Genomic DNA, 20,868 nt, shown 5'->3' on the forward strand with positions numbered 1-20,868 from the left:
CATTAAGATGTCATAAGAAATCAGCAGATTTATTAGATTAGGGTATACGGTAGACAGTATTGTTTATACTCTGCTTTAGAACTAACCTGAATACAATATCTTTATATTTTTCTTTGTTTCTCGACGCAATATGAACAGCTTTTTGATGGGAAAGGTAAAAATTGTTATGTTATGAATAAGGAATGAAAGATAAAGCAAACTATTTTGTTGTATATAACAGCCTTTTATTTTAGGCTAATTAAGAACACAGATTTTTGGCAATGTGTTACTTTTATTTGCACCATTTTGAATAATCAGTCATTCATGACTGATCATGATCTTCTCTAATGTGGCTTTGACGACTGTATAAGCACTACATTAGAGAGAGAGTTGATTGAGCGCAGGAGATGATTTAACTAGTTGAATGTCAGGTCTGGAAGAAATGAAGAATGAAAAATATTAAGGAACAATATACAGTACCCCTCTCATCAAGAGATCAACAGCTTTGTGCCATCAGTATGTTGGAAGCTATATTAAGTCAGTGTTCTGTAGCTTGCTCTGGAACCAAGTTTTGTTTACTCATCAATTAAGGTTCTTGTAAATCCATGATGGTCTGTAGCAGAGATTTTAACCTATAGCATGTCAGTTATGATTCCAGAGATTTACCCACTAATCCATGCTGTACCCCATATACTGTATATTTAAGGACAGGAAAGACAGTCATGTTAAAAAATGGTCAAGAAATGTTCAGTAGAGCTTTCCATTCTTTTTTTTTAGCTACACCTAAGTGGCATTTGTACGTATGTTGAGGGCCTGAGGCTCAACAAATAGTGTTTTCCAGCTTTCACAAATTCTCTTTTCACCTATTCTTTCTTCCCAAGACTTTGGATGGCCAGAACATCTACAATGCATGCTGCACGCTGCGTGTTGAGTTCTCCAAGCTGACCAGCCTTAATGTAAAATACAACAACGATAAAAGCAGAGACTTCACTCGTGTTGATCTTCCGTCTGGTGATGGGCAGCCGACGCTGGATCCTAGCATGGCTGCAGCCTTTGGTAAGACAGTTTCCGGACCGAAGCGCATGTTTTGGTCTTCATCACTCAAAAGTGACAGTACAGGTCTTGGGTGACAAAGGAAATGAAGTAGTTCAGGTAGGTAGCTGCGTCAGCATGCGCAGGCTGCAAAGGAACAAGTAAAAGGTTTATTCCATGCTGAAAAGAGAAGAAAGGAAACAACATTTCTGCTGTGGAGCCTTCTTCGGGTGGGAGGAAATAAGTACATCCTTACACTAGTATAATGCTTTTCTGGAAGCTCCCCTCAAAGTGCTTTACAGGTAATGAGGACTCCTCTCCAGCACCACCTGGACACTTCACTACACATCAGCTGTCAGTGGGGACAACGGAGTAATGAAACCAAGTCATAGATGGAGATTATTGGGGGGGCCATGACTGGTAAAGGCCCGGGAGAAGTTTGGCCAGGATACTGGGGTGACACCCCTACCCTTTCTGAAAAATGTCCTAGGATTTTTTAATGATCACGAAGAGTCGGACCTCAGTTTTACTTGACATCCGTTTTACATGTTGGCTTTATTTACAGTATAGTGTCCCTGTCACTACTGAGGCATTAGGATCCACACTGACTACAGGATAAGCACCCCCTACTGGCCACTCTAATATCTCTTCAAGCAACAACCATAGCTTCCCCAGGAGGTCTCCACTCCAGATACTGGCCAGGTTCACACCTGCTTAGTTTCAGTAAGTTCCTAGTTGTGTATTGGAGGGTGAACAGCAGACAGGTTCATTACAGTAAATTAGAAAACCAGTGTGAGACTGGTGCCACTAGAACAGCGAGTGCTGTATGCTCATGTCAATTGTCAGTTAAGAGCTTTCAATGGTATTGCTGTAGGATGGCAGCCAGTACCTTTCATCAGACTAATTTCAGATTATTATATAGTGAAAAGCATTAGTATTGGGATAGTCAAGTGAAATTTCTGATTTTTGCTAAAATTTGTATTTCAAATAACAAAGATTAAACTGAGGCAAAATACAGAATTTAACCTTTTCTGTTATTTTGCATACATGTTTAGCCATGTTAAGACCCAAGTTTTTTGTTGTGTTCAATCTCCCCTTCTCAGGTGAGCATAAGTATTGGGGGCAAAAAAAGGCTGACAGGTATTTCTAATTGCTTAGGTCTTCCATGATGCATTCATTTTGGAAATGTGAATGAGCTGTTAATACATAGTCTTGGTTCCAGCATTTGGAGCTTACTTTTTGAGTCTGCCTCTTGAGCTCGAACTAAGGCATGAACTAAGATGAGAGAGCTGGAGGGCAATCTGAGTAGGAAAAGCGAGCAATCGTGAAGAAGAGAAACAAGAAAATTCGAATTAGAACCATTGCAAAACATTTGGCCATCAACAAAATGGAATGTCTTCAAAAAGAAAAACGACTGAAGGAGTAAGAAGTGGGCAGAGACCATGTCGTTCTAGAAAAACCACAGAAGAAATTATTAGAGCTGTGACGAACTCCAAAATTAAAGCCGAAGAGATTGCAGACAAACTCCAGAGTGCAGGGGTGAAGGTAGGGTATATGAATTTACTGTTCCCGAGAGACTGCAACAGGAGAATTACAAGGGCTACAAACCTCTCATCAGTACTAAAAACAGAAAGGCTTTGAGTTTGCAAAGAAGTTCAAAGGTGAGCTGCAGGAGTTCTGGAACAAAGTTTTATGGACAGATGAGACAAAGATAAGCCTTTGGGAAAGTGAGAGAAGGGGAGAGAAACTACAAATTATCTTGACTATACCACTTTATCTGTGAAAGTATCTGTAGGTAGTGTCATGCCTTGGGCGTGCAAGGGTGTCTCTGGAACTGGATCACTGGTCTTTATTGATGATGTAACTGATGATGGCAGCTGCCATCACAATTCTGAAATGTACAAAACAGTGCCTCCAAACAAAAACTTGCAACAAAACCGTGACACAAAATATACTGCACACTAGGAAGAAGTGCAGTCTTGAACTGGACAGTCAGTCTCCTGATATAAATCCTATCACGCATGCATTTTACTTTTGAAAGTGGAAATCAAAGTCCCAAAACCCCACAAACAAGAAATAACTGAAAATGGCTGCAATTAAGGTTTCGTAAAGTAATAGAAATTTAAGTCTTACACAGCAAAAATGAAAAATTTAATTTCCCTGTCCTAATACACACACTTTTCACTTGATCTAATTGATGTATAATGGTTACATGTTACACTTTGATCACAGTTGATCTTGACCACTGATCACCAGTGAAAATGAAATAATTGTGTTCACAAAGACCATCACAGAACAACTGGTGGGGGTAACAATGAAGAACTTTAGTATAAGATTGGCATATGGTCTTGACGTAGGTGGCGCAAACAGTGTTTTTAGCCATTTTTTTAAACTTATCCATATACACCCATCCAGTTTTAAATCACCAATTGAAAATGAACAGCGCGCCCACACTTGGAGAACAATGAGGACATTCAGGCAGCGTGTTCTGATCTACCCACCTTCAAGCTATCAGGAAGTTCAGGCATACAGTTTGGTAGTTAATTGTGATCCATGGTTCACTTATACTAGTTTCTTAAAGATGCCAGAGTAATGTAGCTGGATATCCATTGATCCTTTGGCATGTCATAAGCTATACAGCCCCTAACAGAAGGCTCAGTGCAAACTGGAGGAAAAGCATGACCCACTCTGACAGCTTCATAAACCTTCAAGCTCTCAGAAAGTCACATGTGGCTGAGAGAGCCCTGACCGAGAGTCCTGCCCTGCCCTTGGGGATCCTCAGCCAATCGTGAGAATGTTGTTAGTCACATAGTTCTAAGACCCGGGCTTTGAACCCACAACATTAGGATCATAGAGTTCAACCTGTGCTCGAGCAAGCAGTTTTACTGGTTGAACCACTTTGGAGTCCCCTTATATATTTCATATATTGCAAAAGAAATCCCAGTTTTGTACATTTCACAGGCTAACCAGTGCTCAGAGCAGATTCAGAAGTTACAATATGGTAATATGGTTTTCCCTTTAATTGAAAATATAGTTGTCTGATCAAATGAAGAAAGGGATGCTCTCCAACAAGCTAGCATACCACCAAAATCTTATTTCCTTTGTAAATAATTTTTAGTTTATAACCTCAGCCACATGAATGTGTACCCAGCTCCACGTCTCTCAGAGTTACTACTGGTTGGCAGGTACTGTTTTACCTTTTACTGTGTTCTGGAACCCATCAGTTTGGTTTATATACGGTATATATATATATTGGTATACAATACGTTACATTGACTGTGGAAAGATTCCTAGGTTTCAAGGGCATTGGTGGCGTTGGCCTGTGTTTTACTGTGTTGTCTTAACTGATCTCACACAGTTCAGTAGCTCAGCTGGAGATGTGTGTGAAGCAGTGAAGTGTAGGTGACACGGGCTGGCCTTGTAATTATCGTGTGTATTGATATTCTTTATTATCTTTTGGTGTTGACTTACCAAAGAAGATATATAACCTGTCAATTTTCAGATCCTGTGTGTGAAGATTAATGTTGATGTTTTTAAAATACATATGTCATAAGTAATAAAATTAAAAAATTAAAATAACAAAAATAATTCTGAAGACTGGTTTTAACAACTTCTATAACTCTAAAATCAGATCCCTTTTAAACTGTAATCTTCAGATAGATACTTAGATCATTTAGTTGCACATTAATGCAATTAATTGGCAGAGCAAAACATTGATGAACTGTATTAGTTGTTAAATTTACCTACTCAAGTAATACCCTGGGTAATCGGTTGTGAATTTCACCTGTTACCTTCTCCGCAAATAATATAAATATCACTGTATTTGAAATTGCTTTGTGTGCTATGAGTAATCTTTATAATTAACATCTAATAAAATGAGTACAGCATATTCTATTCTCTGAAAATTGGCCCTGGTGTGAGTGTGTGCCTGTCTGTGTCTCTATGTCCCCTGCAAAGGACAAATGTCCTGGTCAAAATGGATGGATAATCAAATATGATTAATGATAGAAAATATTAACTATCCTAGAAGATATCTACAGTATGTAGACCTTAATGTTTTTTTTTTCTTCAATGATTGGCATCTTTCCATTCAAGCGCAAGGGATATTATTGGAAAAATATATTTTCACACAGCTTTAGAATGTGGACCAGATTGTGTTGATTCACATCAATGAGTTGCCTACAATCTAGGAGCTAAATTATTGCTTCAGTTTAATTGTTTGCATTCATCTCAGTTTTCTGGATTGTAGCTTTGTGGGCTTTGAAGATACAGCCTTTAGTCTGCTGATAAAAAAAAAAAATCTGATAGTCTTTTTCTGCTGCATTTCTATTTAAAAGGCAAGATTTACACAGGCAAAGCAGACTTAGAGATATTTTTCTCTTCCTTGTTACCGCTTCCCCCTCTGGAAGTGGTTTTTATGTTAATGCTATCAGTTACCAACACGCACACCATTAAAAGGAAAAGAAAAGCCTTTATCGGAACCACTTAAGTTATGAATAGTGACTGCATTAGAGGCCTGAGCGTAATGATTAATGTATTATTAGCTGCTGTGTCTGTTACTCCTATTGGCGTGAAGGCTGTGTTGGGAGGGGAGTTGATGCCCCTCTTGTTGCCTCAGCCTGTAAATCAGTTGCCTGCTGTCTGAGACAAGAAGTGTTGCAGATGCAGATAAGACCTGCCACAAGGAGGCTGAATGAGCTGGGAAATAGTGCGAATGTCCACAGCCTCCTCCGCTTTGTCATGTTTGTTAATAAAACATCCTTGATAAATTAACTGGCTAATGTCCCACTTGTCTTCCTGGGTTGTTATCAGGAGCAGCCTGGCTTAAATTTGCAACAGCCATGGGCTGGACAGCACCACTAAAAGAGAGAAATTATTTTTAGAGTGCAGCCACATTTTGTATCTTCTTGGTGCCTTTCTTTGGGGATCAAAGCTAGACCATTATTATGGGTGAAACATGGCACACTAGGAAACCTATGGGAAGGTCCTGTGGCTGTTTCACTGGCTGTTTTGTTTTTGTCTGCAGATTCATTCTGTCTTAGTCATCTTACTATTGGATATCTTATTCCCAACTCTAACAAATCTGTAGTTTTTAAATAGTCACCTCATTACAGTACAGTATTTTTTCTCTGGATTGGTCTGACTGTTGCAATAAATGAAATTACACAAAGTTAAATAACACAAGGCTTTGCATGTAAATAAAGATATTTTGTTAATGTAATGAAGGAACCCTCTAGCAAAAGTTTATCCTTTTTTTTTTTATAAGTGAAGGGAATACCTTTCTGCACTTGCTTAGCCTACAAATGTGTAGGAGTAAAATTTGTTAACAGCTTGAAAAGAGTGTAATTTAATCGTCATTAACAAGTAGTGAAGTAGCTTTTCATGCTCAGAAGTGTTGCGGGTGATTACTACATATAGTAAGCTATTTTGCTAACACTTGAATGAGGTTAAAAAACATTGTCACAACTCCTTCAAAATCACTACTCATGATATCATGATATCATGAACATGCATAATCTTTTACAAACGTACAGTTATTTGCAATGAAGAACGAGAAGCAGATCTTTAGGTAGAAATAATTCAGGTTAACTCGGTGGAAGACATCATTAAGGACTTTCTGCAGGTGCAGTTCAGTAACATTGGACCTGGTATGTTCGTGTGATTTTTTTGGTGTATGGTTTTTATGCTAAGTATTCTATTGCAGTGTGTAGAGTTACTGCCTTATTTTAAATAGTGCCTTAAAAAGTTATTTTTAGAAGGCACTTGGCGATTCGTTAGGTGTTACATTTCATTAAACATTATTATCCAGGACCCACATATAAGTTGAACTTTATGAACGTCCTTCAGATACAAAGGACTAAAGATGGTCAGCGTTTCCTTAAAGGCAAAATGCACTGAAATTGACAAATTAAAGGAGTATAGTTCTACACAAAATGAAAGGAAATTGATCTCTGAAATGGAAACCCAGTGAAATCTTTAAAGTCCAGTAAAAATGCAACTCAATTATACTCTTATTTGGCAGAGCAGATGACAATAGGTACCCACTGTGTAAACACTGCTGAGTAAACTCAAGGATCACAAAAACTGTTGCTTTTCTTGCACATTAGTACTATGATTGAGTTAACAGGTACATACCGAGTCAGTAGAGTAATCGATTTAATCATCCAGATGGAGAAATTAATCAATTTAAAGAAAATGACGTAAGTCAATATTTTTAAGTTTAAATACTTAAGGCAGCTCTAATGTGCGAAATAAATCTTTAAAGCAAAAGAAATTGCCATGTAATACATAGTGAATGTAGTTCATCCTTTATACTTTTTGTATTAGAAATAATCCTGTAAAGTCTTCCATGCTACTCTTTTTGATTGTTCCTCTTTGGATGTTTCATACTTCTGTATTATTACAACACAAACACCCTCTTGAACAAGGAAATAGCAAAGGGAGAAATCAATTGTGAGCCACAGTTACACCTCCACAATAGACCAGTTTGCACCGGTACTGTATTTTGTGTGAAGTTAGACTCGAGCTTTGTTTTTAGGTAAACCTTTACCTCCAGTGTTCTGAGCTGCAGGTTGCTGATACATGAACCATAATGAACCCTGTTATTCAAGTATACGAGAAGTTGTCCCACCCCACCTCCTCTTCCATTTGCTGATTATCATGTGCTCTTGTCTGTCTCCTACAGGTGCCCCTGGAATTATCTCTTCACCCTATGCAGGAGCTGCAGGTTTTGCTCCAGCCATTGGCTTCCCCCAGGCTGCAGGTACAGTGCTCCGCAGTGGATATAGTGTTAATGACAACAGTGCTGGCTTTTCTCATGTATCGGCGGCAACATAATTGCAGGGACCACGCAGGAAGATGTCTTTGTTTGTATGAAAGCAAAGCAAAAAGCCTTTAGCACTGACTAAAACAAAATGATGTCCTTATTTGCAATGTCCACGCACACCCACATGACACTCCTGCTGATGCTGTCCACAGTGATCCTTTGTCACCTCCACTATGTCCGCACAGTGTGTATAGCATGTGGAAACCGTTGTCTGTACGACACAAATAAAGCATATTAAGAGTTGTGACATTATGTACCCTTCTTGGCTGAAACCAGATTTACAAACTTCATGCACGTGTTTCATCCTGGCTTGTGAAAGACACGGTGAATGACCTTACACATCACTGTTGTTGCGAGCCATATTTCACTTGTGGCCACAGTCTGAAATCATTCTTCTTGTCTGACAACCTGCATGGAGCCTAGTCGTGTATCATATTTCGATTAACTGAGAGCAATCTGTTCCTGCAATATCTTCAAATTAAAGTAAATAATGCCTTTACTGATACAGAGCAATCTGGACAGATGTCATCTGAACATTAAAATTAAACATTTGTCACTTTGCTGGTTGGTTTTATTTTCTGTGGCAAACTATCATTTTGTTATTTGTAAAACTTGCCACATTAGATTACAGGGCATGATAATGCATGGTTATGGGTAGTATAAAAGTATTTTGTTTTGCATGTCTTGGATGTATAATAATTTTCCTGATCCAGGTAAAACATTTACAGTACGTACTGTATGATGTGTTGGGTCAATATATCTACATTTGAAGAACATGAGATGTGTACACTGCCACAGTTCATAATGAGTGGAGATTCTAGAGCAAAATTATTTGCTTGAACTTTTACAATTCAATTTAAGGTTCATTTTCTTTGATGATAATGTATAAGTGCTATAGATGCCATGTGGACTATGTGGAAGTTTATTTAATTTAGTTTATGCTCATGTCCAAGTTGACGTAGGATCAGTCAAATGTTGTAAAATATTAATAATGCGCAGTACATAAGGCAGAGTGGCATACACAAAAGCAAACCTTAATAGCCCAGTAATATCACATAATGCAATAAGGAATGAAAGCTTGTAATGCAGAGTTTTAAATTTGTAATCTTCAGTAATTGAAACAAAAGCAATACAGTACAACATGATGTGCTGACATTAAAATTGAAATGCCAGTGATACAGTTAAGAGTCTAGCTGGGTTGAGAGGAGATGACAGTTTGTCATCGGGGATTGTGCAGTCCTTGTGCATGAATGGGAGGTTGTGAAACACAGCTTCACTGTCCTTAAGTGAGTTACGCTTCAATCCTTAGCGTAATGAAAAGGGGTGTGTTTTCTTTTCGAAACTGGCCAGCAGTTGGTGAGGCCTGGTCCTCATGCTGGTAAAGCTGTAGTAATCCTGACGGGGTTGGTTGCCCCTGTGTGTTGGTGTTAACAGTGGGATCTCTCACCCCGCCCTTCAGGTCTCTCCATGCAGACCATGCCGGGTGCTCTAGGTCCGCTGACAATACCAGCCTCCGCCATGGCGGGGCGCATGGCCATCCCCGGAATGACTCCTGCAACAGTGCATTCGGTGCTTCTCGTCTCCAACCTCAACCCAGATGTGAGTACAGATTGGAATAAATACTGCTGGATTAGAAGATGCAACACTTAATGTCAACTTAAATGTTCGTATTTTTTCAATTACCAGCTGTTCTTCTGCTCCTGCCTCCCTCTTTTAAAATGATTTTTATTGACAGGATCTTAAAATCATTTGTTTCTTTTAGAGCATATCTCCACATGGGCTTTTCATCCTGTTTGGTAAGGAGTCTTTATTCTCTATTTTTGTTGGGTTTGTTAAATGCCATTGCTGATGGTACCATAGTTTAGAAGCTCTCGGCCAATATTTACTCTTGTCACCATAATCAACTCATAATAGCTTGGAAGTTGGAATATACAAAAAACCATCCCAGTAGTTACCTGGCAATCATGGTGACCATTTGTTCATGAATTATGAATCTGTTTAGCTAGAGATCTCTTGAAATTTAAAAACTGATACTTCACTTTTGCTACTTATACTTTGGAAAATGTTTCTGTATCATGTATTGATGGTATTATTGATGTTTACTTCTTTGATCTTCATGGGTATGGAATGAATAAAGTCTTCTCTCTATAGGAGTCTATGGGGATGTGCACAGAGTTAAGATCCTGTTTAACAAGAAAGAAAATGCCTTAATACAAATGGCAGATGCAACTCAGGCTCAGCTGGGTAAGTGTCTTGTCATAAAGGATACAGAGGAGGCATTATACACAACTCTTTTCTCGCCATAAAACATCTGTACCGATGAAATACCCGTGATAGAAAACAAGGCTTGGCAGAGGATATTCTATTACATTGTAGGAAGTAACCAGTGAACAAGTAAGTAAAAAGTGCAGTCAATTATCTATATCTATAATAGTATCTATATCTATCATGGCAATTCAGGGTTAATTCTGCTTTCTGTAGTAACGCTCTTTTCAACATCTGTAGTGTATCAGGTGGTAAAAAATTAATAAGAAATAAGCATTACACTAGAGGAATTCATCTGTACTTAGGGTAGCACAGTGATTTCTTATATATACTGTATATTTGTGGGTAGCCAGAATGACAGTTGTGAAGTTTATTGTATTGTAATTAGGTTAAAGAAAAGTGCTCTTACTTAAGAATACTAAGTTAATGAGTAATACTACTGGTATACTATTGGTATCAAATGGGTTTACCTGTCCATGTGTTTGTAATGATGTCAGAAGGCTGTCACCCTTGAGACAAGTACCCAAACTGATCTTTTCTGAGTTTTATATCGATGTAGTTATACGGACACACAACAACAAGTCCTTACCAGATACACATTCTCGTGCTGTTCTGCGATGATGCCAATATGGAAACGCAAGTGTGAACAGAGTCGAAAACATTGTCAGCCTCTTTATAGAAAGACCAGTAGTCGGAATCCATATCATGTCGGTAGTGCTTGAAGTTGGGGAACTTCTGTAGCAGCATTGTGTAGAGTGTTGTAGTTTGCTGAGGGGCGCAAGCTCGCCAGACATGATTTCAAATGGGTGCTCTTCAGTATTACAGATCACAATTGGATAAATGCTGAATCCAAAGCGATTCACATTTTAAACAACTTCCGAGGGAACTAAACGCGGTGCTAAATTAATTGAGTTCCGCAAACGATAAAAAAAGTGCCGGTACGCAGAAATGGAGAAGTCGGAGGAGCCGGAGGTGCCAGCCCGACTCGAGCGATGGGTGGGGGACTGACAGCGTTGCGGGTTTCCCCCCCCCCCCCCCAGCCATGAGCCACCTCAACGGCCAGAGGCTCCACGGCAAGGTGATCCGGGTGACCATCTCCAAGCACCAGACCGTGCAGCTGCCCCGCGAGGGCCAGGAGGACCAGGGCCTGACCAAGGACTTCAGCAACAGCCCCTTGCACCGCTTCAAGAAGCCCGGCTCGAAAAACTTCCAGAACATCTTCCCGCCCTCCCCGACCCTGCACCTCTCCAACATCCCGTGAGTGTCCGGCCTCCGGGAGACCGGCGGGACAAAGGCGCGGCTCTCTCGATAAGCTTGGCGTAGTACTTCTTTCCCGTGCTTTCCTGTTTCTGCACCAGGCTGGAGGCTGAACAGATGAAATCGCCTCCCTACCTCCGCCCCATCTGCTCTTTTGCCGATGAGGTCGTTTAGTGCTTTATGCCCCAGTAAGGCAGGACCGATCAGTTCAATCAAAAATATTTCATTCGTGTCCAAGATCAGTAAGCTTTATTGCTTTAAAACCGTGCACGCGTTAATAGAGTGAGTCGTACTTTGTCATCATCAGTATATAATCATTGGTGATTGCAGGTTGTGCTTGTAGATGGAGGAATGTTTGGTGCTTAATGAGCGTAAATGATTTTCTCAATCAACAAAGTGCAATAACACCGCGTGTAACACCTGTAAGACCCGAGAGGGATGGTCATACTCTAGATTCGATTATTCTAACAATGTCTTTTACATTTTCATTTTTTGTAACAGACCGTCAATAACAGATGATAATCTGAAAGACCTATTTGCTGGTACTGGATACACAGTGAAGGCCTTCAAATTTTTCCAGTAAGTTTGTAATTCTTATTGGTCTAATTGCAGGTTCTTCAGTTGGAATGTAAGGAAGCTTGTGTTTAACAATTTGCATGCTAATCAAATTATTTGTACCTTCATATATAACCTAAGTGTATTTATTTTGCTTTCAAAGCCAACGTGGTAGTAAAATGGTGAACATTGTACTATGTTTAATTCTAAAGATTGCACCCTACTGTATGTTGTTTGTGTCATTTTCCAATACCTGCTGGGATGTTTCCAAGTTGAATTAGTTGCAATACATAAACTCCGCCAGCAGGTGGAGGAGATAACTTAATACAGACCATCTATTCATCAGTTAGCTAAACTGTTAAGACACAGGTTCCCAGTCCTGGTCCCGATGACCCACACACCTGTTGGCTGTTGTTTTACGGAGCCCTCAGTTACACAGTCAAACCCTTCATTGACTTAATAATAAGGTTAATTTGAACTGTTCGTTCCCAGCTCTTAAACATGTTGGCGCTTTAACCATTGTCATTTCTAATTGAGATAAAATCACAACCTTGTGGCTAGAAGCAAAACGCAAATATTCCAATGAAGCAACTTAAAGTTAAGGCTTCAGTTATCTCATGAAGGAGGAATGGAATGAAAACCGGCGGGTGGGGGGGGTCACCACAGTGTTAAGGCTTATTCTGTTTGTTTTACATTTCTGTCATAATGCAAAATAGTCGATTTTTGTTCCTAGAAGGTTCTGTTTGAATTCATTGTGTATTAATAATTAAGGTTTTTTTTTTGTAGTTAGAGAGGAATCTTGAGTGTGTTTAATATGCAGTCAGTTACAGTTTTAAGTGGAGTTCTACGTGCTTTTAACACTGCAGTCTTAATCTGTAACGCATACCGATAATGAGGTACTGTGTATTACTCACTGTATTTCTAGTTGCATGGAATCTGTCAGTTAAGACTCTGGTTGACTGCTTTATTAGGAATGCACAGATTGTTTGATAGAGTCAAGGAGAGGTTAACATGCTGCACTTGTGGATTTGTACAGCGCGTGGTTTTGTTTTCGCAAGCCGCGCTCTGATGGATTACCTGTGTCTTGCAGGAAAGACCGGAAGATGGCCTTAATCCAGCTGGGTTCTGTGGAAGAGGCCATCCAGGCACTCATCGACCTTCACAATCATGACCTAGGAGAGAACCACCATCTCAGAGTGTCTTTCTCCAAGTCTACAATCTAATGGCTCGCTGGGAACTGCCCCCCAAAAGACTCAGCCACCAGATTTTTTAACTCGAGTGATCGAAAACAATGAATGGACTTGATAAGTGCAGATAATCAGATTCAAAAACTTTAAATGAAAGGAAGACGAACTAAAAGAAGCCTTCAGACAGAGACTGAAGCATTCAGAGCCTAGCGGTGCCGCTGGGTAATTGTTGCAGTCCGCGAGTGAGCGATGCCTCGTTGTTCTGATGCAGATGGAGTAGCAGGACCTGGGGATTTATCGGCAAGCTTGCAGTCCTGTTCTCAGCGTTTGAGTAGAACTCCCTCTCGGCCGGCTGTCAGAACATTACCCTTATGAGTCTGAACAAGCAGCTGCAACCCCTACTGTGTTCCGGGACTGCTCAAAGAGACAGCATCCTTTTAGTGAGAGTCATTGTATAGCGAAATCCAGGCTGTTTGCCGATGGGGTGCACAAATCAAACCTGCACAACAAGCCGGTTCTCCTTTATTTTTCTTGCTTTCTTTTAAGCAAGCTTTGCAGAATGGGGAGGAGGGATTCTTGCACCTTAATAGCTCCATTTACTGTGCAAAGGCTTTTCCATAAGTGATTGGCGTCTGTGAATAACTGGTAGTATAGAACATGTTTTATTTGCTTCTGCACAGGGGGTTTCTAAACAAAGATGACTTTACTTCCACCACCCATTCCGCGTAATACCCCCATCAAAGGACAGAATTACAGACATGAGGAGTTTTATTTCCTCTGGACCTACAATGGAAACTACAAATCATCTTCAAGACAATGCTGAGATACAAGGCCAGTAGTGACCTTTCTCTAACACTCCTGTCTCATCCAGTCTCCAGTTCTGCAGAGCATGGCTGTCTCAAATGCAACAAATGAATGTGAAAACATATTTCCTGAAAACTGTATATAGATGGGAAGCTGTCCTTTTATTTTATCCTTTTACCTAATGAATTTTTTGACTATCCTATGATTTCCAGATGTCAAAAGCAAGCTCTGAGTACTTACGCCTTGTCCTGGCTTTCAGTCTTGCTCCAGCCCTTTTCAGTCCTTTTTGTTCCATTCTGGGATCCAGCTCGTGAAGAGCAAAGTGGTTGTCCCTTTTGCCTTGCAGTTACACAAGCCTGTGTGAGACTGTAGGAGTCTCTCACCAGACCAAGCATTGCAGTGAGTGATGGGAATTTAATGAACGGGTGAAGCTCTGGCCAGACCACTCATCCCAGTTTGGGATTGGTTGATAAATCCTGTTGGAAAAGGATGGAACCAAAAGCACCGTCTTTGCTGTGCCTGCATGGTCCTTTGTCAGGCAGCTTAGTTGTAGCCTTAACATTCCAAGGAGGGTTATTTTCATCCATCCCAGTAGCATAAAGGGAGAGGAACTCGACAGAGTTTCACCCTGACGTCAGCTAATGTTGTGCCGGTTTGATCCCCCGGAAAAAAACGCATATATATATTAATCGAAAGCAAGGCGAGGGACGCTGTCTCTTTCAAAAACGAAACTTTTCTGAAATGAAACAAGAGTGAGCGCTTTTTTCCTGAAAAGAAAATCTGAAAAAGTTTACAGTCTTAAATGAAACAAAACTATTCAGGTCTATGTATCTTAAGGATTGTCAAGATTTTTAAAAAAAGTTACTTATTTTTGGTAATTTGTTCTTTTTTACAGAAAAGAGAAAACATCTGAAACCTCATGGGGTTTTTGTACCACTATAATCACTCAAGAAATCATGGAAAACAAATCACATTTACTATGTATTTACTTAATTTCTTATTACGTGCCTTATTACGTGCGCATAATCAAACAATAGGTTTAGAAGTTTTACCTAAGATATCTTATGTACTATTTTGTGGGATTGGTGAGAGGGTTGGTTTATTTGACTTTATTTTCTGTTGTCTTGTAGGGTTTTAGATGTGTGTGTATATTTGGGGGTTTCATTACTAAATGGTATTTGGAAATTGGGAAAGGCAGTTTATTTTTGGTGCTCTAAATTCACCTACTAGAGAAATTAAATTTAAGTGAAGTGTAAGGCGTGTGATGTAGGCTTCTTACCCTTATGTAGTCCAAGAAAGAAAAAGAGTTTTGATCTGAAACCTTTACAATCAGTTTTTGGATGCTGGAAAAAAAAAAGTGTGTATTAGAAGGCTTCATTCCGTAACACTTGTAGATTAGCGCCTACTCTTTTGACCGGAAGAATGCAGCTGTCTTTGACAGTCAGGAGCCTTGTGAATGTTTTGTTAATGTGTAATCGAAATGTCATGCTTTGTGTATCGGTGTGATGTTTGTGTAGCTGTGCACCAGGGCCTGAAGTTGCTGTTTTTTTTAGTTTGTGTCTCCTCTTTTCCCAGTTGTTTTTCCTCCAGCTGCTTTAAGATCAATAAGCATTCCAAAATGGGATCAACTGCATCTGTCCTAGCAAGGTGTTGGAGAAATCATGGGAACAATGTTCCTTGTGGATGAAGGCTGAATTGTAACGGCGCTCCCTTTTGTTTACAAGAAGTGTACAGATTCAAAGAAAATATTGTTCTTAGAAAATATTTGGTCCCTCACTAAATTCTTACAGGTGCATTCTCTATTTACTGAAACTGTTCCAATGACATATTTTCCAGAATGCTTGGAGAATCTGTGAAATGACACTGTACAAGACTGATTCGTCAGGTCATGGCTGCTTCATGGACTGAAAGAAGCGCAGAATATGCCAGTTTCTTTTTTTTTTTAGTTTCTCCTTAACTGTGCTCCGCTTGTTTTGACATTTACTGCAGCAGTGTCCATTAGCGATTCCCTCCTTGTAGCGCAGGCTACACAAGGAACCAACTCATCCGAGGTTGTAAAAGTAAAAAATGCAGTTCCAAAGTTAAAGTGGCACTTCCAGTTCCATAGGAAAGGAGATGAATTAACCTGTAACTTTGTACAGGGCTTTGATGGAAGAGGTACAAAGACAGTTGGTTAATATTGTATGAAACCGTGTCATCTAGATTAATTTATGGAACACGTTTTCACAAGGCTGGATAGCCAACCTTCTTGCCAGGATTGAATTCTTTGTGGACTTGGCATTTTTAATGAATTTCCAGATTTTACTTCTTATTGGAACTTTTTAAGTTAATGAAGACAACGCTTAAAATAAGAAAATTATTTATTGTTTGTTTAGGCTAATGAAATCTCAATCCTGTATGTTTCAGTGAGGCCAATTCATTTTTTGTCCTTTTGCACTGCAAATACATAACTGAGATTTCCAAGTGCAGTTTTCTTCATCTCAGATTGGTATTTTAAAAGAAAATGGCTTTTAAAAAGGCTGTTTTGTTGTAGTCCAACAGCAATGATGTCTGAAAGAGTTTATGACAAATAGCGGCAATTGCAACCTTATTCTTAGTACAGTTTTCCCTCACAGCAGCAGGTTTGGCAACCACAGAACTTGCTCTCGCACTGTTTGCATATTGAGTTCTGTTCAAGGAAACTTTCAGAAGGCGCACAGCTTTTCCACCACTTTGTGACCGTTGTAACATTCTGTCTGCTGGTCGTTTAGTCGCGAATTTTTCACATTAGCTCTCAGATTTCAGTGCTCTCTCAAGGCTATTCAAGACTTTTTTTTTTTTAAGTCTCAGGATCCAAGGCAGATAACTTTCTGTTTGGTTCATAATTAGATTTCATTATATGTGGAATTGGAACTCGTGGTATTTTATTTGTAATTTTCAAGGGATGAATCTTTAAGTTAGCTGTTGATGGGTGTAACATGGACAATGGAAACCCAGCCCCTTATGTCCTATATACAGTACTCACGTATTTATCAACCAAGAAGGTTTAGAAGAAAGGATGGTGAGGGAAAACCTGTCCATGAAATAGAGGAGAATGGTGTTTGAGGCTTTGTCTCTTTCACACACGCTTTTCAGCCTGGCGGTGTGGGGGTTAACCTCCGTTGTCTCCCAGCTCCAGGGTCCCGTGTTCAACCCCAGCCTAGGAACCCCTGTTTGTGTGGAGTTCGCATGTTTCCTCTGCATTTTTGCCGAGTGCTCCATTTTTTTTTCCACCTCGCAAAGACAACTAGCTAGTTGAATTGCGCCTCTCCGGTGGGATTTTTAAGATTTCGTACTTGTGCCGGGAGTGTGTTCCCATAGAATCCAGTACTGGCCCTGGGACTAGAATGAAAGATGCCCAGTGAGCACCATAGGCTGAATTGTCCCCTTTTCTTTCTGGCTGTTCCGAGAGTGACCTGAGCTGTTTCCTCCCTGGTGTTAAGACCAGTCTATGAAATGTAAACATTTTGGATGAAGAGTCTATACAGGATCCAATTTGAATACTGTATCAGAAAGTTGTAGCTGCTTTGAAAGCAGTGGTTTTTAACTGATCTGGAATGGCGTTCCAACAATGATTTTTTATTTATAAAACAAAAACTTAATTAAGTACTTAATCTTAAATTTAAGGTTTAAATCTAAACCTTTTAGAAGAAATTTTACTTTCAACTCATTCGTACTTTCAAACTCTTGAAATAGCATTATTTCTGTTTGAAAGTGGCATAAGGAGCTGTGAAGACTGGAGGAAAACACTGCTTTTTGTAAGATGACATTTAAATGATTATTACCACAGTGATTGTGATATGCTGATTGGTGCATATATGATTCACTTTTAAATTTATAGTAATTCTAATTTAGTTATTTGAAAAGGAAAGTGTTGAGTAAGTACGTTTTTACAGAGGTAAGATTGGCCCCGTAGAGCAGATTTCTTTTTATCTCTTGGTTTTTAACTGAGAGCAGCTGGGAGAATAGAAGCCCATTTTAATATACAAATAGACAGCCTATAGAGACAACTTAAACAGTGAAATTATCATGTGCTTGAAGTTCAACCACTCAGATAATACTGTTAATGTTTTTGGACATGACACAATGCTTATTAATTTTCTTTTGTGTTACATGAACTAAATAAAAATGTCTGCATTATCCATCCTATTGGAATATTTTGCAGGTACTGCACTCATAAGATTTTGTTCTGTAGTCTTTTGAAACAGTCGTATTTAATATTGTTTGCCTTAACACCTGACTCTGGCCCCTATCCAGTTGAATTTTAAATGAGGCCAATGTTGGAGGTTCCCTTTTTACCAGTTTGACATGAATATGGTTTGCTTTTTTAGTACAGCAAGGTGGTCAGAGAAACTTCGCAGTTGCACACAATCCCCCTGCTCAGCGATTAAACATTACGGTTAGAAATGACAGCGTTCTGGGTATGTACTGTGCAATACCAGTCCTTGAGAACTGAAATGCTGTTAGTACTGTGCAAACACTTTAGTTTCTTATTGAATGTTTATAAACAGATTGCGCTCAAGAGTCTACAACGTTCGTTCTATTTATACAACCTGCTGCTAAATCGGAAAGCCTCAAGCAAGACCTTGCTACCAACTGATGTTTTTCTTAAGAAGCCTACAACATGCGCTGGGTTTCAGGTGTCCCTAAGTTTTGCCGTTTGAGTGGAGCTAGCTGTCTGTTATTTCTCATCTGTGTGCTTTTGGGTTTGTAATGTTATTTACTGTATCTTATGTTACTCATTTCGTGTTTTTTTTTGCCTGTTTTGATCTGCAGTGTGATGTAGATTCCCATTTGTTTTTTGTTTTAAAGAGGATTTGAAATTGGCTAAGGCTGCTGTCTGCCACTCTGCCTCATCACAGGCGTTTAGAGTTCATGTTTTATTTTCCTGCATCTAAAAGGGAGTCTTGCCTTATCACCAACCTTTCCCTGGTTAGCTCCCGCAGTTAGTATTAATGCATAGACTAGGGAAAGCATATTTTAAGATAGGTATCTCCATTAAATCGCCTGTTGTTCATTCTCCTGCATTTTAAAAAAGAAATCTCTGAAATCTCTTTGCCTTGTTAAGACCTCTTTTAAAGAGGAGAAAAAGCCAGTCTCCAAACCCTACTACAGACAAAGATGTCCGACTGTTGTGCTAACTTGTTCCATCTTCACTTTCTTAGAATTTCTTTGGACTTTCACATACAAGACTGTAACATTCTTGGATCTGTCCGATAGGTTGTCTCAGATCTTGTCTTAAACCAGGACAAAGCAGTTTGGCCTGGATTTTTTTTAAAACAAAATCAACACAGTAAATTGTTTTATTTAAGGGTTTTATACTGAAAAAAAAAACAACAGGACCAAAGTTTATGTGCCTTTTATTAATCTTATTTGTAACGTGTTTCCTCCTTCCTTGCTATCAAGTCGAGCAGAAATAGTACTTACGGTTTTAAATTAGAATGTTATAATTATTTGAAGTCCGTTATCCCTCAAAGAAGAAAAAAAATCCAGAGTATTTTTGGATTGTTTCTCATTCTTTCAGTTTATGTAATAAACAGTTCTTGATCTCAGTGCCTCTGCTGTCCCACAAGCTTTGAAACAGCCTTCCTCTGCCGAATAGGAGGAAGACACCATATCAAGCTACTTGCCTCAGAATAGACTCCACAATTCAGGTTTCAGGTGGCTTAGTGCAAACGGAATCAAAATTGTCTCCTAGTACAAACAGCAAAAGTTGTAATTTACAATTTCCTAATGACAATCTTTCTCACAGACATTAGATATGGAGAAAAAGGCCCTTTTGTACTTCCAGCTTTGTTGATCTTACTATCACAATAGGGGGAATGCTTAAATGCTTCACCTGCACTGACACCGCATGTCAGTTGAACTTGCCAACCCTTCCTGCCCAGTAGTTTGTGAAGAAAGTTGAAATTAGTTCCTTGAATATGTGAGTGATTGTAGTTGTAACTTGTGATTTGGCTTGTAAAAAAAAAAATAGCTACTTGAGATTGTCATTTTTGTGTCTGTTGCTGCAATAATGTTACAATTCCAAAAAGTTTACAGTCAAATGCAAAAAGCTTTAAAGTATTTTTTGTTACAAAAGTTAGATTATACTAATATATTGAAACCAAAGGAACATTTTGTGATTTGTTTATTAGGTGTATATTCGTGAATAGACCTTACATTCATTTTGATTTTATTAACCGCATTTCAGTAGAGCAATTTACAATGCATACAGTATATCTGACAAAAACAGTGCAGGGTGATTCACTAACATAATTTTTATATTAAGTGGTAACTTTACCGATGTTGATTTCAGTGTAATGTTTAACAAGCACTCTACTTTCTGCATTCAAGATGGTGTAGGATGAATAGTTGAGTCCCAGCTTTCATGGCAGAGGCACAGGGAACTCGAACTGTCTTTAGGGACATGAGCACATTCAGACTTTCTTCATTTGGTTGTGAGCTTTGAAATTCCCTGTGTTGTTCCATTTATTTGAATGTTTGCGACAAAAAGGAAACAAAACGTTGTAAATATTTTCTTTTTTTGGGGGGAATCTGGCCAAAAAAAGGGGTTTTGGGAACAAGATTAAAAGCATAAATGCGAAACTGGTTTTTATATTTTAAATTATGGAAAGATAAACATCAATTGTCTTGTATATTTTGATAAAGCAACAGTACCAGCTTTCATTTGTAAAGCAGTTTGTGTGACATTGCCGGGGGGTGGACTCCATTTCTGTTGAGTTTATGTAATAAGATGCAAATAGAAGATGAAATATTAAAGAAACATATTTTCTAATTGCGCAGTGCATGGTTGAGTGGAGTTTCTGTATTTTGTACAAACCATTTCTTTTATGTTTTGTATTGCCTATTATTATTACTCAAGATTCTCTGCTTTTTTTCCTAACCAACTTTAATTGTAGCATGCCTTGAATAAATGTCATTACATCTGTACTTTCCTCAGTC

The 20,868-nt window shown here is 39.0% G+C and overlaps 1 protein-coding gene across 4 annotated transcripts in view; it reads left to right on the forward strand.

The window, feature by feature from the left end:
* Positions 1 to 20,868, forward strand: part of ptbp3 (polypyrimidine tract binding protein 3) — a 92,703-nt gene extending 71,835 nt beyond the window's left edge. For all 4 annotated transcript variants that reach the window (XM_088630266.1, XM_088630264.1, XM_088630265.1 and 1 more), the window contains 8 exons: positions 861 to 1,035; positions 7,697 to 7,774; positions 9,297 to 9,436; positions 9,600 to 9,633; positions 9,989 to 10,081; positions 11,143 to 11,359; positions 11,861 to 11,938; positions 13,005 to 20,868. In XM_088630266.1, coding sequence (XP_088486392.1) covers positions 861 to 1,035; positions 7,697 to 7,774; positions 9,297 to 9,436; positions 9,600 to 9,633; positions 9,989 to 10,081; positions 11,143 to 11,359; positions 11,861 to 11,938; positions 13,005 to 13,137 — 948 coding nt within the window. In that variant the 3' untranslated portion in view covers positions 13,138 to 20,868. The remainder of the gene's footprint in view (positions 1 to 860; positions 1,036 to 7,696; positions 7,775 to 9,296; positions 9,437 to 9,599; positions 9,634 to 9,988; positions 10,082 to 11,142; positions 11,360 to 11,860; positions 11,939 to 13,004) is intronic.

This window comes from Lepisosteus platostomus, chromosome 4 (genome assembly GCF_059453375.1).
Source record: "Lepisosteus platostomus isolate fLepPlt1 chromosome 4, fLepPlt1.hap1, whole genome shotgun sequence".
NCBI lineage: Eukaryota > Metazoa > Chordata > Actinopteri > Semionotiformes > Lepisosteidae > Lepisosteus > Lepisosteus platostomus.